This window comes from Calcarisporiella thermophila, assembly GCF_041956535.1.
Source record: "Calcarisporiella thermophila strain CBS 279.70 unplaced genomic scaffold VTP21scaffold_24, whole genome shotgun sequence".
In the NCBI taxonomy this organism is placed as follows: domain Eukaryota; kingdom Fungi; phylum Calcarisporiellomycota; class Calcarisporiellomycetes; order Calcarisporiellales; family Calcarisporiellaceae; genus Calcarisporiella; species Calcarisporiella thermophila.
In genome coordinates, this window is record NW_027192214.1 from 468,480 (window position 1) to 484,567 (window position 16,088).

General features: G+C 49.3%; 6 protein-coding genes across 6 annotated transcripts; 3 read left to right on the forward strand and 3 right to left on the reverse strand.

Annotated features, from left to right (window-relative positions):
- Nucleotides 1-842: 842 nt before the first annotated feature.
- Nucleotides 843-2,307, forward strand: VTP21DRAFT_5976 (uncharacterized protein; the record flags this gene model as incomplete). The annotated part of the gene is made up of 5 exons (XM_069396555.1): nucleotides 843-998; nucleotides 1,067-1,199; nucleotides 1,288-1,417; nucleotides 1,485-1,615; nucleotides 1,703-2,307. 5 exons carry the CDS (start codon nucleotides 843-845, stop codon nucleotides 2,305-2,307), a joined length of 1,155 nt encoding a protein of 384 aa, XP_069247631.1.
- A 642-nt stretch (nucleotides 2,308-2,949) lies between these two features.
- On the forward strand, nucleotides 2,950-3,356 carry VTP21DRAFT_5977 (uncharacterized protein; the record flags this gene model as incomplete). The annotated part of the gene is made up of 2 exons (XM_069396556.1): nucleotides 2,950-3,018; nucleotides 3,093-3,356. 2 exons carry the CDS (start codon nucleotides 2,950-2,952, stop codon nucleotides 3,354-3,356), a joined length of 333 nt encoding a protein of 110 aa, XP_069247632.1.
- A 313-nt stretch (nucleotides 3,357-3,669) lies between these two features.
- VTP21DRAFT_5978 (uncharacterized protein) lies at nucleotides 3,670-5,762 on the reverse strand (the record flags this gene model as incomplete). The annotated part of the gene is made up of 2 exons (XM_069396557.1): nucleotides 3,670-5,693; nucleotides 5,759-5,762. The coding sequence occupies 2 exons, from the start codon at nucleotides 5,760-5,762 to the stop codon at nucleotides 3,670-3,672; spliced, it is 2,028 nt and encodes a 675-aa protein (XP_069247633.1).
- A 1,016-nt stretch (nucleotides 5,763-6,778) lies between these two features.
- VTP21DRAFT_5979 (uncharacterized protein) lies at nucleotides 6,779-8,978 on the forward strand (the record flags this gene model as incomplete). The annotated part of the gene is made up of 3 exons (XM_069396558.1): nucleotides 6,779-7,021; nucleotides 7,138-7,965; nucleotides 8,103-8,978. The coding sequence occupies 3 exons, from the start codon at nucleotides 6,779-6,781 to the stop codon at nucleotides 8,976-8,978; spliced, it is 1,947 nt and encodes a 648-aa protein (XP_069247634.1).
- Nucleotides 8,979-9,487: 509 nt separating this feature from the next.
- On the reverse strand, nucleotides 9,488-11,537 carry VTP21DRAFT_5980 (uncharacterized protein; the record flags this gene model as incomplete). Its single annotated transcript, XM_069396560.1, has 3 exons — nucleotides 9,488-10,333; nucleotides 10,527-11,327; nucleotides 11,430-11,537. 3 exons carry the CDS (start codon nucleotides 11,535-11,537, stop codon nucleotides 9,488-9,490), a joined length of 1,755 nt encoding a protein of 584 aa, XP_069247635.1.
- Nucleotides 11,538-13,237: 1,700 nt separating this feature from the next.
- On the reverse strand, nucleotides 13,238-14,896 carry VTP21DRAFT_5981 (uncharacterized protein; the record flags this gene model as incomplete). Its single annotated transcript, XM_069396561.1, has 2 exons — nucleotides 13,238-13,447; nucleotides 13,523-14,896. 2 exons carry the CDS (start codon nucleotides 14,894-14,896, stop codon nucleotides 13,238-13,240), a joined length of 1,584 nt encoding a protein of 527 aa, XP_069247636.1.
- Between the last annotated feature and the right edge of the window lie 1,192 nt (nucleotides 14,897-16,088).

The following is a 16,088-nucleotide window of genomic DNA, read 5'->3' on the forward strand; positions in this document are numbered from 1 at the left end:
ATTCTTTAACTTCTAAATCCAGTATGTCTGCTCAGGCTTGGAATCTCCCATATGTTCGGAGAAGGATGCCGAGCGCGAAAAGGGGGGAAATTTGGATGGTGCCCCCTCGAGGGCGCAGCTAGCTGGACATGGCGTTTAGCATCAGCAGTGGCTGACCGCTGCAATTAGCTCAAGCAAAATTGCTCTCCAAACTTGACTGATGCTTGGCTAGATAAAAGGGGAATAGGCACGTAATAAGAAGGGTTTCAGACTCTTTGGATCAATATATCGGCGCTTTTTTTAAGACTTGGTGCCTCGCGCAACCAAGTTCACCCCTCCCTCGCCGGCAGTTTCGAATCCTTACACTTGTCAAATAGGAGTGATAAAGATCACTGCCCGTAAAGGCGATGGAGAGTTGGGAGCTTGTGAGGAGATTTTCGCGACTTTGCCCGTGTTTGACTTTAGGTAACGCTTGGTATGACTTGCCTCAAGATGCCCGCGGGCCCTCTGCTCCTCCATCACCGGCACCGGCCGCTGTAGGGCCGCATTCCGAGCGGACGTTGGAGCGACTGCCCAGCTGTTTGCTGACTAAACACGCCGCTCAACGACAGGACCCCTTCCCAAAGAACTGGGCCTCAATTTGAGCCGCCAATAGCCTGATTTAGGCTCAATCTTATCACCTTCAGGGCTATCTCTATCGTCCACTAAAAATGAATTCAACTTGACTCACAAAATGTCTGAGTCTAAAAAAATCTGGTTCATAAACACACTACTCCCTAGAAATCCGAGAGCCAGCAGCACTATTGCTACTTCCCATTCACTTTCCTCCATACTCTCCATCTCCTTCACAAACACCAGCTACAATGCCTCCGCCCGCAGAAAACAAGACCGCCCCCATCCCAATCGTGAACAAGAATGGCAGCAAGGACTCTGAGGATGTCGAATACCTCGACGACCTGCGTATTATGGGCTACGACCCATTAATTCCTCCGCAGATTCTGCAAGAAGAATATCCTTTGGTAAAAACCATCAGGCTCAACCTCGCCTTTGAATCCGGTGCTAACAAGAGTATTCCTGGTAATTCTAGTCCGCTACATCAAAAAAGGTCGTATCCGAGGCACGCCAGCAGGCTGCCCAAATCATTCGAGGCGAGGACGATCGCCTCATTGTAGTGGTAGGGCCGTGCTCTATCCACGATGTAGAGGCTGCCAAAGAATATGGTAAGCTCCAGATGTGCTCAAGGGAGGGGAGGGGAGGAGATCTCATCCCACAGGTATTCATTTGTTAACCACTGCTTCATATTGATAGGAAAGCGGTTAAAAGAGCAAGCAGATATTCTTGCGGACGATCTGTTAATTATAATGCGGGCCTACTTTGAGAAGCCACGGACAACGGTGGGTTGGAAAGGATTGATCAATGACCCGCACATTGACGGAAGGTAACTGAAAGGGAAATTTGGCGAAGAGCAGAGAGAGAGCTTGTTACTTAACCCCCATGGTTTGTAGTTTCCAGATTAACAAGGGCCTCCGTATCGCAAGACAACTCCTTTGCGATTTAACTAATATCGGCATGCCTGTCGGATGTGAATTGCTCGACACTATCTCGCCGCAATTCCTTGGAGATCTCTTCAGTTGGGGTAAGTCGATCAAGCCTCCCATACATTGTACACACACCAATAAAAATTTCAATTCAACTTATGCATGGCTTTCTTTCTAACTTACAGGCGCCATCGGTGCACGCACCACCGAGAGCCAGCTTCATCGTGAGCTCGCCAGCGGTGTTTCTTTCCCTGTAGGATTCAAAAATGGAACCGACGGAAATGTAGGCATCGCATTAGATGCCATCCGTGCCGCAGCGCATCCGCACCATTTCCTTGGCGTCACCAAAGCCGGCCTTGCTGCCATTACCAGGACTCGTGGCAATGATCTCTGCCATGTCATCCTTCGCGGTGGCAACAAGGGGCCGAACTATGAGAGCCAACACATAGAGGAAACCAAGACCGCCATTGCCAAGACGAAATTGCCCGAGCGGATCATGGTGGACTGCAGCCACGGAAACAGCCAGAAGAAGCACACGAATCAGCCCCTCGTCTCAAAATGCCTAGCTGAGCAGATCGCGGCAGGAGAGAGCTCCATCGTTGGGATCATGATCGAATCGAATTTGAAGGAGGGCCGGCAGGACGTCCCTCCGGAAGGCCCACAAGCTCTGGAGTACGGCAAATCCATCACCGATGCCTGTGTTGGATGGGACACCACCATTACGATGCTAGAGGAATTGGCAAAGGGAGTGAGAGCTCGTAGAGAGAAGAGAGCCACATTAAATAATTGAACCTAATGGAGCGCATGTCGCACAAACAACAAAGTCAAAATTACTCAGCGTTTGTTTTCAAAAAGAAATTATATTTTTAATATGCTTATTTTAATGTTTTGTAATGAGAATAAACTCGCCTTAATTCCTAGAGGGGATCTTGGGCGGAAACATGCCGAGTCTTTTGAGGATTTTCCTCCACTTTTGGATGCTACCAAGGCTGAACGGTTCCCTTACGAGGCTGGGTATAATACCCTACTAAAGAGGACACCGCCATCCCGTGGGTAGTCTGTCCACAGCCGCACATCTCCCTCGCCTCTTTCCCATTCTATAGGCCCTAGCGATTCATGGGGGGAGCATAGCGATACAATTTGACGAGTACAATCGAGCCGATACAAAACTGGTCATCCATGCTAGAGCTGGCAGTGATGACGCCTTAGGCTCGAGCGTGAGTCAAGCCAACGTGGGGATCGACTAGGCATCCTTATCTGGCCCTTTTTTCCTCAAAAGGCTTTATGGCAGCGGGATGGTAGAGGTCTTGCAAGAGAGTGCCGAGGTTTACGCAATTTGCGCGGTGTTCTCGAGCCAAGGTATAAAAAAGGAATTGGATGGATATTGAATTTTTATTTTCATACTGCCCTTGGATTCATAAACAACTCCAAAATGAAGATATCTACCCTACAAAGCCTCCCTTTTCAGAGCATTTCACACGATCAGGATCTCAAGAAACAAGTCAGTCTCACGCATGGTTCCATTCCTGTTCTCCTTCATCCATTTTATTGATGACCATCCTTATATACATCTAGGTGTTTCTAAAAGCAGGCGATGTCCCTAATTTAACTCAGTTCGCTCGAACCAGCATGCGCCCGGGACAAAAAGTGGAGCCTCACACGCACTCGGATATGACCGAGATTTTCTACATAGAGCGAGGAGAGGGCCGCTTTGGAATTAATGGCAAGTGGCATGAGGTGAGAGCCGGTACTTTCTTGGCAGTGGAGCCGGGGGAGGAGCATGAAGTTATTGCGACTGGCGATGAAGAACTAGTCATGGTCTACTTTGGAGTAGTATAAAAAGTTTCTCGATGCTGTTTATCTCCCTCCCCACTCTCCCACCCTTGTCCTCATATAAAATGGTTCATAATTCCAATTGGCCCTTTATATTTTGAATGTAAGCTTTCACACTATTTATGATCGTAAGTGCTCTTTTGAACGGAAGCGAAAATGCAGACTGTCATGTTTAGTATGCCAAATCAAACCATTGCTAATAAATTTACAAGATCATCAGTATGTAAAACGCTAATAGAGCGGTAGAGTATACAGTCGACAATAGAGTGAAGAAAAACTACTGTACGGCGTTGGCGTGCCTGGCTCGACGGATATCGACTCAAATCCAGTCGCGACGGTGGTTTTCATCCTCCGAGATAAACGCAGGTCGCATCTCCTCTGTATATCTTGCCCTGGTTGGCATTGGAGCCACAATCGTCCCATGGCTCCTCTCCTGCTGCAAGCGCCTAAAGATGGGCGCCTGCCACTCACCAGATGCCTTCGAAGTGAAGCTGCTCTCTCGCGTCAGGGACGGGTAGTCCGGATGGAGCTGGTTAGGGATGGGGGAGGAGGGCAGCGGGATGGGGATGTCGTTTCCACTCCCAAACCCATTCGAGGTGGCGACCGAGTACATCGAGTGCATCCGGTATTGGGTCGGCGCAGGGGCAGCCGCTCCATCCTCGTCCGCCACCACCTCCTCGTAGTAATCCGAGATGGGCTTCGCGTCGTTCCCCGACAGGCTGTCTCGATCCCGCGCTGAAAACGAGCTTCCCTCTCGGCTATCCCTCAGGCCCTCCACGTAGTATGCATCCACGATCTGGGCCGGCGCCCTTGCCTCATTCGCCATCCCGGCTTCCGGGGGCATGAGCCTCGAATCCAAGTCGCCTTGTAAAGACTGGGGCTGCGAGGGCTGGTCTTGGTAGAAGGAGGACAGAGCCACATCTCTTTCCTGATTTGAGGTCAGTGTGGAGGTTGCGCCTGCGCTGACCCTGTAGGAGGACGACGCGATCGCCGCGCCTAGAGTGCCAGACGAAGCACCGCTCGTGGCACTCAAAGAGTGCGTTGGCAAAGTCTTCTCGCCCGGGAACCCGTAGACGGACTCGTACTGCGGAGGGCTCTGTGCCCAGTCTTTGGACTCGAAAAAGGACTTTGCGTATATGTGTCGGTCGCTCTCGCGCGAGGGGCTGAAGACAGGGTTGGTCAGATATTGAAATTCATCTCCTATAGACTCGTTGATGTGAGGAAGCTCTAGCCGTGCAGGGCTTGGTGAGGGGATTACCGATCCCCCCAGGAGCTCGTCCTCTCGGTAGGGTTGCCCTGGCGCTGCGCGTGCCTCCGACAACGTGGAGGTGGCCATGGCTGGAGGCGGAACCGGGGCGGTTACTGGCCCGGATATCCTCGATTTCTTGAGGCGCAGGGAGCGAAGCCGAGAGGGTCTGTAGTAGCTCAGATCCCCATGATTACCATTGCCCCCTCTCTTGTTACGGGGTATAGCCGCTAATTCATCTTTGGAACGGCGTCTGCGTACAAATGTCCGACCAAGGCCAAATGCCAACAATCCGAGAGCAATGAGGCCACCAAGGACGACACCCACGATCAAAAACGTTTGGGAATTGGGGTCGCTTCTTGAATTCGCAGAGTTAGCATTTAAGGGGGGATTGCATGCTCCCCAACTACAGCGGCCGCTTAAACAATGTATATCCAGGGTGCAGTTGGCCTTCAGCTGCTGCTTGAGTAGGCACCTTTTCGAGATCAGGTCACAATACCGGTTGGGATCCGGGCAACCGAGGCGATTCGTCGATGAATCCATTTGACATTCTGGATTTGGGTTGGTCTGCGGAGAGCCGGGCGCCGCTACAGCTGCGGGAATGACGGTGGAGAGTAAGGCAAGCGCAGACGTGGATCTTGGTGATGGATTTGGGGTTGATACGGCTGGTGGCGGGCTAATCACGGTGGAGTTCACGGTGGAGTTGCTGGCAGGAGCATCGACGGTGGCATAGACCACCTTGACCGGGGTGGAATGCGGCGAGGACACTTCCGCCGTGAGAGAAGGCATGGTTCCTTCCGATGCAAGGGCGCTATGGGGCCTGCTATGACCCAAGTTGAGAGGATTGACTTGGGCGGTCACTGCTTCGATCTCCTCGTCGTCGGCATCGTCCAAGCTCGGCTTGAGGCTGGTTAATACGCTGGCTCTCTGAGGAGCAGCCGAGACGACCGCTTGGTCACCAGGGGAAACTTTTAGAATTCTTGCACCTCCCCTGGGTAAAGAAGTATAGGTGGGGGAGGCGGGGAATAATCTAGTAGAGCCACTGGGGCTCTGCTCGCCATCGGCTAGATCTCTAGAACGAGTGAGGAATACTTTATCTAGCACAGTTGTCAGTAGCTGTTTTACCAGGCTCCTCTCCCCTTATTAAACTGCTAGTACATACCCATTGTTATTTCTTATCATTGAAAGAATCGTGCGCGAGTATAGAGCGTAAAGGGTTGGCAGTATAGGAGAACTAAAAGAACAGGAAGTGTTCTAGATCTAACCTGGTAAAATACTAAAAGGAGAAGGGGAGCAGCAAGAAAAGGAGAACGGGAGAAGAAGGTGTGCAAGCGAGGACTATTAAAGAGGTGAAGGAGGGGGTAGTTTGCTAGGGATAAAGGAGTATAGCCGTGCAACGGTGTGAAGATTAGATCAGCCAAGTCCGTGGGCAAAATTCTGAAACTGAATGGTGGGCAAACCTGGAACAAGGACCACAGAAATGAAAAAATAAGGCCCTCGGAGCATTAACGCAGGCCATGGCAATTTTCGCATCACTAGTCGAGGGAATGGATTTAATATAGTCTTTGACAAACTAGACGAGGCCATTTCGGTAACTGAATGGACAGAGAGCATCCCCGCGCTTAAAATAGCCGCGCAGTTGCCCATGGCGCAGTTCGCCAGCACCTCGAGCGCTCTCCCCGCTCATTGCCGTGCCCAAACTTTCTCACAGGTTTCATCCAAACTTGACAGCCGGACTGAGCTAAGCACGTGCGAGCATGCATCATCATGTCCCATCATCTCCTTCTTTCCCCTCCCCCCCAATGTCGAAGGCGGAACAGGCTTAGGGCACTAGGACGAAAAAGCCGCTTATTGCATGCTGTGGCGGTGAATTGTGGAGAGGAGATGTGAGAGGAAATATATGGTAATGGATCTGAATGCGAACGGTATCCCATTCGCGGAATGTGGCATGCTATTTCTGGTCTGATTTTAGGGAAGGCCTAACCTAATCAATCCAGAATCCCCTTCTTTCACGCTTGTGTCCTCTTTATCCTCCCCTTGTGTCATAATCCAGTTGACTGCCCTTCTAAAATGCTCACTCCCTCTCATTGATCAAGACGCGCCTTTTTTTCTTTTTGCATTTGTCTCGTTATTTTTCACTCTGGCACCGGTCATTTAAGTCAGCCATATCCTTGCGCCCTTGATGCGTCATACTGTGGCAACGACAAAGCGGCAACCACGCAACACTACTAAGAGCTGTCCCATCGTATTCACCGAATCACCCCTAGGTTTCTTCCTTGCCGCACCATCCTCGCTCTGCGATTCTCCAGTCGCAGGCAGCAACCAGCCTCAGAAGCCACAGCCAAAGCAAAATTCAAGCAAACAAACCAGTTCAGACCTATCCACCCTCCCCGCCCATTCTTGCGATGTGTGCCGAAAACTAAAGGTAGAGCAGCCATATCGGCCCTTCTGTGAAATTCACATTTTCTTTTAGCCGGCTTTGTTGGCTCAATGGATTGAATGGTGAGGTTAACTCGAGCATGTTTTGCTGAACTTCGATAGACTTATTGCAGCCGCAGATTTCCAGTCTGCGATCGATGCAAGCGACTATCGCTTCCTTGCACTTACTCGATAAAGTCGGACGTATCCGAGTTTTTGCGAATCTTTTTCCAGCGTATCAACCAGGAGAAGACCCGTACCGATCTGCTCGAGACGGAGTGGAAGCGATTCCAAGACGAGAAATCATACCTGGCTTGCCAGCTGTCTCACTCCCCCGCCGACACATCCTCACAAGCAAGCGTATCGACGGAAGATAAACCTCTAGAGGGAGAAAACGAGGAAAAGATCGAGATCTTGCTGCGCAATAACTGGAGGGTCACCAGGACAGCCAGCGGGTTGAGTTTGCACACGAATCTGAGAAACCATGCCGACTTGGTGCGGTTTGTACAGCAGCTCCAGGGGAAGAGTTACGTTCCAAACGAGGGGCGTGTGTTTGGGCTGGGCAGTATTATTTATGGCCTGCAGCCGGACCGGCGCGAGTTCCGCCTCGCCTTCGTGTGGAAGCACGGTATATATTCGCCGCCGGAGGAGAAGGGCGCTCTTCTCCCCCCAAGTCCAATCTCACAACTGTCCATGGGAAACCGCTATAAAAGGATTGTGGCGGATTTAGTGCGCCTAATCGCTGATGGCTGCACATTCTTTCTACGCGTAATGGACCGAGACTGGTTTATCGCGGAGTACACGAATAATACAATCGACCCCTTGGTGTGGTGGTCGGTGATGGCATGGACGGCAAGGCACGCCTATTTCCAGCATAGCTTCTCTGCAGAGTGTCGACAGCTGATTGTGGAGTACTCGGAGTTTGCCTACATGAACGCACGCTGTCTGCTGGTAAGATATTGTACACTTCTCCCTCCTCCTCCTCCATCTCCTCCATCTCCTCCCATCCACCTATCCCACAACCTCTCCCATTGACCTCAGTCGACCGATGATGCTAAGTCCATTCTATCCTTTCATATATATACTAGGAGGAGAATTTCGATCAGTCCTCCCTGGAAACGGTGCTTGCCTCCATTTGTTTGCATTATTATACTCTTTATGAAGACAGACGCCCTGACTATTTAAGACTTGCTCGCCAGCATGCTTCTCTGCTCCTCTGGAGTGAACCGCTGACTCCACTGCGCCCAGAAACGCTCCGCTTATTGCGTGCGACTCTCACCATCACTCTTATGGAGCATACCTACGCCACCTTCGTCGACCCCACCTTCCTTGACAATCTCGAGTTTGAGGACGAATGGTGGCCCCTCCTCGCCAAGCGTGTGGCTTGCCCTGAGCTCAAGACCTACGTCTGTGAGGACATGCAAATCATCCGCGCGCTGAATGGCTTGATCCGCAGACTGCGCCGGAAAGAGGAGTTCTTCTCGAAAGAGGCATTTGTCGAGGACACCCAGGCTTTCTTTAACGAAGGGTTTCGGGAAGGGATGCAGATGCTTGCGAAGAACGAGGCCGCAGGGTGCAGGCACAGCGTCTCCCGCCTGCGCGTCGAGTGGAAGCTGGGATGCTATGCCGCTTGGATTAAGCTGCAGCTCCCGCTGGTACTGGATGGGTTGCGTGAGGGGCCGCAGGTCTCAACGTGGACCGAGGCCCAACAAAAGGCCCATCGCATCTGCCTCCGTGCCTCCCGCGATCTGCTTGAGGCCGTGCGCATTGCCGTCACGTCGGACGAGATTTGCATCTTGTCGGAGTTGGCTGACTCGCTCGGTGCGCTGTACAACATGCATGCGATCTTTGGTGACCGCGAGAGTGCCCGGCGCTTATTCGAGATGCTTCAAACGATCAAACCCTCGGAAATCCCCTTGTTGGATGGGCTCCGCAGGAAACTTGCATTATTTATTGGTTTATGAACAAAGGTACACTAGTAGCCCCTTTATTTCGCCCTTGCCTGCTCTCCCATCCACATACCCCCGTCCCCTCTCCTCTCTCCCTCCATCCCCCTCGATTGTTCTTGTTTAATGTCACATAAATCTTTTGCTTTCTAAAAATTCGTTTATTTCATGTGCTATATACTCCCCTCCACTACCCTATTCTCTCTTGGCTTTTTTTTATTTACTGCCCCTAAAATATCAACATCAATCTATTTCCTCCTCGATATAATATATACATAATATTGGACATCCTTCAGTTTTTTTTTGTTTTCATTTTAAACTCTGTAGAAGAAATAAGGCTATTATTTGAGTAGGAATGCTGAAAGTGGATTGTATTAAAAATGTATGAATTTGCAAGAACTCAACCATTGGTAGAACAGCCTGAGGTGAAATAGAAGAGCAATTATAAAATAAAGGATGCACGAGGAATTGAAACGGAAACATGCGGTGAATGCTGCTTGCAGAATTTGTACAGATTGGAGGCGTGCTCAAGCGGCGGAGGCGAGAAAGTCGTCCACTTCCCTCCACAGGGTCTTGATTTGCTGCATCTCTCCACAGAGTAGTAGCAATTCCTTCAGCTGCTTTGTGAACGCAATCACCCTAGGTTTGTACTGGGGGAAACTTGCAAAGCGCTTGTATACCAAGAAGGCCTGGTGGAGCGCATCGCAGTGCTCCCAGATCAGACAGATGTCCTCCACGCTCAACGCCTTCTCCAGGACCACCTCTAAGTTGGCGAGCACACTCAGCACCTCCTCCTTTATCCCGGGGAGATCCATGATCACCACGAGGACACGCAGGCGCGCCCATATAACTGCGAGGTGAAAATTCATTTCATACCGGAATGCAATATTACTCTGTGACGTCAGCATGCGCTGATGGATCCAGGCGGGCCGCCCCTCGATAAAGTGGCGCATGATTTGATACAAAAGGATAAAATCCGACGGCATCTTCGGAAGCATGCGTAGAAAGGTGGAAAAGGCGCGCACAGCGTATACATCTGCCGTGATAGCGTGCGCCATGTCTATCGATTCGTTCGGCAGCAGACTGGGCTCATGCTCGGCTGACAGGTGCTTGAGGCTCACCAGTGGATAGCTCGGGTCGATGTAGCTCCGCAGAACCACCTCCGTGTAGGCTACGCCCCATGCTAAGCGGCGAAACTTTTCGGCCTCCAGGGGAGAGTGAGTGGACTCGTAGTTCTGACTCCGCAGTGTGTCCACGTGTTGCCGCGCGATATTGATGAAGGTGGTGTTTAAACAGGACCGATATATGCATATATGGTACAAAGCTATGGAGGCAACCACGGTTGCCACGTTGGGCTCATCAAAGTTGGCATCCTAGAGGGGGGTAAGAGTGAGGAATGAGAAGGTCAGACGCGAATGTCAAATAAAAGCACCTAGAACCAACAGAAGATATGAGGGAAAGTAAGAGAAAGGCACAGGGAAGGGGGAGGGGGGTTGGGGTGTAAAGGGTGACGTAGTGATGAGCGTATCTATCGCGTTCATTAGGGGAGGAGGGGAGGCGACTTACTAAAAAGTGTTTAGTCTGCTCAGTGTGCTGCTCAGCATATTCTTTGACCATGATTCCATCCCATCGGTGTAGGTATATTGCATGGTTGGCAGCCCAAGCCAATATTGCCGATCGAATTTGAGGGTCTATACTATTTTGCCTACAGCTATCAATGAACTCCTTTGGGTTCAGGAAACGGTATAGGAACGGGCACTCCGTTATCAGGGTCTCGAGTTGAGCTTCTAGCTCCTTCAAGCCCAGCTCGGGTTTGAGTTCCTTGGCCACTTTACCCGGAGTAAAGATCGATCGACCAGCCACAGACGCTTCTGAGACGGAATAAAGCCCATACTGTCTCACGAGTATGTGCGAGGTCTCCTTCAAGGGAGGCTTGTTCTCTCGCTGATTTTCCTGAGTCCTGCGATTCTCCTTGAATCTCTGCAAAAGCAAGTACAAATCCCGGACACACACCAGGTCCGTCTGGACACCCCATCCACCGGTACAACTCCGCACCAAATTCCAACCCTTTGGTAGACATTTTGTCCATGCTCTCATCTCTTCATCGAAAATGGGGGTTTCGATGGGCAGATTGATCTTCGGCAATGACAACGGGGCCTTTGGAGACTCAATAAGTAGGGAGGCGAACTGGTCCTTCTTCAGACGCCGTAAGTCCTGCTCAACGGATTCCACCCGAGCCTTCTCTAGCGAAAGACGCTGATAGAAGAGCCGCAAAAACTCGGAGGCCGTCTCATTGCTTGGATAAATGCATTTATGCTGTTGGCGGATGCATCTATCACATGAAGGCCAGCCGCGATTACAAAACGCCTACAACACAAAGAGTGAGATGGGAGACTTGAGGGGGATGGGCGGGAGACTGTAGTGGAGCAAAACAGGGGTGTAAATGCACTCCTGGGATTTCGCAAGTACCTTTAAACCTCGACATCGATTACAGGACCTCACTGGGGTGAGAGTTTTCGATCCATTACTTTTGTGGTTGGCCCGTATATCAGAAGCCAGTTTTGATGACAACTCCATATTGAACTGTTACCAAGAGCGAGTTGCTCTCTTTATATGCGCGAATGTGACTTCAATAAAGGGGAGGGAGAGAGTGTCAAAATCTCTATACCATGGCAAAATTGGTGTACAAGAGACTCTATGGTAGTGTTACCAGTTAATATCGGCCTGTACTTTGGGAAAATTTTCAACTCCACGTTGGCAATTTTCTTAGAAGGTTTTAATATTCCATGTTTAAACTGCTTTCATTAGTCTCGCCGGCTTAGTAATAATTTTTCCTGGTAATTAAGAGTTAATAACCGCCTCTTTTGGCATTCTAGCCTAGGCAAGAAACTCTCCGGCAAATAGGAGACTCTCAGTTGCGTTGGTGTAGAAAGGGATGAATTAAGGTTACGTTGCAACCATTAGAATTCTGTGCATGCCCACTGTGTCGTGGGGTGTCAGATTGGGGCTGACTGGGTGAGGAAACTAAAACCTGCAATGGATACTTCATTTACTATCCGCGATTCATCTTGAATCGGAAGTGAGATTTAAAAATGGGAATAAGTTTTACATCTGGCATAAATCCGTTTGTGCGTGGACTGTTCCGCCACGACCCCTATATTGAAAAGGAAAGGATGTAATCTACATCTTTGGTTGGATCCCCCATTAGCGACGAAAAAGGAATGATAGCGAATGAACAATCAATGGTGGAACTAGCTTATGAAAATAATGTCGCGAGAAGGTGCCCATTTTTCGCGTAAAACATATATATTATTGCAAGGAATTGCAGAGGGTAACCTATGTTCTGGAAGTGTTAAGGAACAGCGGGTGGCAAGCCGATATCCGCATCAGTGTGTATTCGTCCTGCATGATTTAGCCTATGTACATGTGTCGAAACATTAGCATAATCCATATTGAAATCCAGGTGTGAACTAGTGAATTTTATTCATTTCTGAATATGCAAGTCTTTCACAAGTAGATGCTGTCTTGTCTGGGATTTTTTTTCCAACCCAAGTTCAGGGAAAAGCATATAGTATTCATATATAACTCAATGGTTTGCAACTTGATTACAATATCATCTTACACTGAGGACAGGGGACTCACAAACGTTGATATCCCTTATACATGCGGATTACCCCCTGTTAAAATTCAACACAGGTTAGGGAATAAAAAGATTGCCCTAAAAAATGTAAAGGCCACTGTAGAGGGTATGGGCCTTGACCAGTTTTAACTTGGTGGCAAACCTATTTTTTTCGTCTACACGGGCTGGAGGATACCATTATCGACTCAAACAGTGGTTGAGGTTTCCCCTCCTCCCGGATGCAATGCAGTTCTCAAGAATATTTACTAACCTCATGGGATTCCAGGGTTAGATTTCAGAAAATCTTGTCCGACCTCCAAGGGTAGGACACAGTTGGGTGATATAATATGAGCATATAAGGAATAAAGCTAACGTGGGTGAATCCGTTAGCGCTCAACAGTAGAATTCAATTACAATAGCAATATAAATAAAAATACGAGGAAGGAAGAGGAAAGAAATAGATGATAAAGAGAAAAAATAAAAGCGATATTCATTTTGCAAATATGAAGAAGTTGAATCGAGGAAGAAGAAGAAGAAGAAGAAGAAGAAAAGAAAGTATCAAATATATAAACATGAAGCCATCGTAATATATCAATAAGAAAATTAAAAACGAGAAAATTACCAAAAGAGTGTTATTATAAATTCCTCCAACCGCACTCTATCTCTGCTCCTCCTCGACCTTTAGATTCTCCAGCTGATTTCCCAGCTTTGGCAGCCGAACATACACATCCGTCCCATGCCCGTCCAGTGTGAGCACTTGAATACCACCGCCATAGTACTCGGTGTATACTTTGCTCATCGGAAGGCCGAATCCTAAGTGGAGCATCGCAGGGACGACGGTGTCCTGCTCATTCAATGTCGCCGCCATCTAATGAGGTGATGTTTTAGTATTCACGAGGCTAAACACTCCCCAACCCTATATCAAACAGTCTTGGGTATTTACCAGAGGGACATTGACGAAGTTTCCCAATCTTCTTCCCGAGTGAGAATAAGACCAGATGTTCTGGTATATCTCTCTTGAAATGCCGCCGCCTTGGTCGGATACACGGAACACAAGATCCTTTCCACCCTCGGCAATGGTGACGCGCACAGGCGGCAGTGTGGAGGGGGGGTCGGCCTCTCCTCGTAACCATGAGGTAGCGGGCATGGATTTCGAGGCATCCGTTGAGGACGTGAAAACGCTAGCGGACCGCGAAAACTCGGGCAACAGCATATCCGAGCCATCAGCATGCATTCTTAATCTACTTGCAAGGGATGTGGCGGGATCCAAGGGTGCCTCTCCATCCGGTCCGCCATTTGCCCCGCCAGCTTGATGCCGCACCGGAGGATTCCCTTCCCGACCAGAGTGCTTTTCTATCACGTGCTGCATCGCATTTTTCAGCAGCTCCGAGAGAACGTACTCGATGTGGTCGGGCACGCACGTGAAATGGGCGCCCGTATGGCCCTCAACAATACAGTCAGGGGGTTCGACCCCGTAGTGCGCGCGGCATATATGCTTTGCATGAGAAGCACACCTACTAACAAGCTCTGCACTGTTGCAATGAGTGTGTACAATTCCAACGCATCCTCCTCCCTCCCAATGCATAGGATCGCGGAAGCTTGATGTCAGCGCAATGTGATGTTGAGCAAGGACACGGCGGGAGATACGAGAACGAAGCATTGTGTTCATGAAACGATCTATTTGCGCAGGAGGGATGTAATCAGCACACTCGTGCACCCCGAGTGCGAGTTGCGGAATAGCGGCTAAATGATCTCGCAGTAAATTGCGCAACAGGTCACAAAATGCATCATTATCCTCCAGCGTCTCGATTGGCTTCACCCTTCGTAACCGATCAAAAGCCGTCCAGTAGAGCTCGTACACAAGTTCAAAATGAGGGTTGGTGCAAACAATGAACGGGAGATTTTGAAATTCCCTTATACGATGCGCTAGGCGTATAGTGAGTTCAGAGCGCACATACCCTGCGCCGCGAAGCAGCTTATCCTCTGTAAGATTCCGGCCAACGACGACGAGCTGCCGCAAGCTGACATAGGTTTCTGGGCGGGATACGTACTCGTCAAGCACGCGAGATTGGTAAAAGTGCGAGGGAGAATTGGCACGGCTAGCGTGTGGAGTGGTGCGGTGACGGTGGGGCTGCTGTGCGGGTGGCGATTGGTGCGGCGGAGTAACGGAAGGTGAGGGGGCCACATGGGTGTGATGGAGTGAGTAAAATGATGCAATGGGCGAGCAATTAAAGTGGGAGGTGGCAATCGGGGCAGAGCGCGTTTGCAAGATTCGTTCCCGCCAGGGAGAGATGCAGTTTTGCCATCCAGGCCTCATAATTATGGTTCTTATCTAGGGTTTTTGGGGGAGGGGAAGGGGTAGGGAAGTGAGTAAGAAGAGAGAATGAGTGTGAAAATAGAGTCGCTTATCAGAGTAAGATCGAAATAAGCCACTGGTTCAACCTAAAATCTTAACAAAAAAAGACTCATTCTTACGTCCAAGTGTATAAAAGGGATGAGCTCGCCGGAAACCGTAACTGACTAAGATCCCTTAAGCCCTATCCGGCACCTTTTACCTTCACAAAAACATGTATTCGGTGATGCACCACAAATATCTTGTAGCTCGACCATGGCATCGAGGAGATGAAGGGAGGGAGAGGAATACTAAACCAAACAAAATGAAGCGTATGATATTGTGACGGAGGGAGAATTCCCAGTTCCCGTCTTTCAACTTCGCATAAATAATTAATGAAGTTGACAACATTTGACTCTAAATTCAACGGAAATTGTGTCACATGCTCATAGAGCTCCTCAGATAGGACTGTTTGCCCATCATTCCAACTGTTCGAAAAATTCCTGGTATAGCTTCAACAAACCCGATATATGGACCATGGATGACGACATATCGACACCGGGAGTGATATGTAATATCGAGAAAGTCAAATATAATCCACCAGATCGAACGCGATAATGATCGCCTTGGTGGCTTATAATGACAAAGAAAGCCACGCAGCTAGAGCATTGTTGGCCCACTTAATGACTGAATAGCACCTATTTTGTGATGACGCGTTGATCAGGCAATTGTTTCTGGTTGAGAATAATTCTCGATGCGCCCCGTGTACGTCAAAACTGGTTATGCCCTGTAAAGGGTATATTGTGACCCTATTGCACAACACTTCGGCTGAGCCTCATTCGAATTGAAGTTGAATGCATGTTGACCCAAGTTATACAGAGGTCTCTGCTCTTTAAAATGTCTTTGGAAACTAAACATACCTTCTATGACTACTCCGATATGGCCTACCATATCCCATACTAAATCTAGGGCATTCGAAGTGAAATCACGTGACTCCATTTATAGTGTATTGTATTTCCTAAACGGCTTATCTCAAAACACCCCCAGATCAACCGCTGACGGGGTAGGGCGAAGTGGTAAAATTGGTGAGTGGTAAAAGATAGAAAACAAACTGAATGCCAGGAGACATTGAGATTGAACGAAAGTCACGGGAAATTGATACATGAAAATTCGGCTC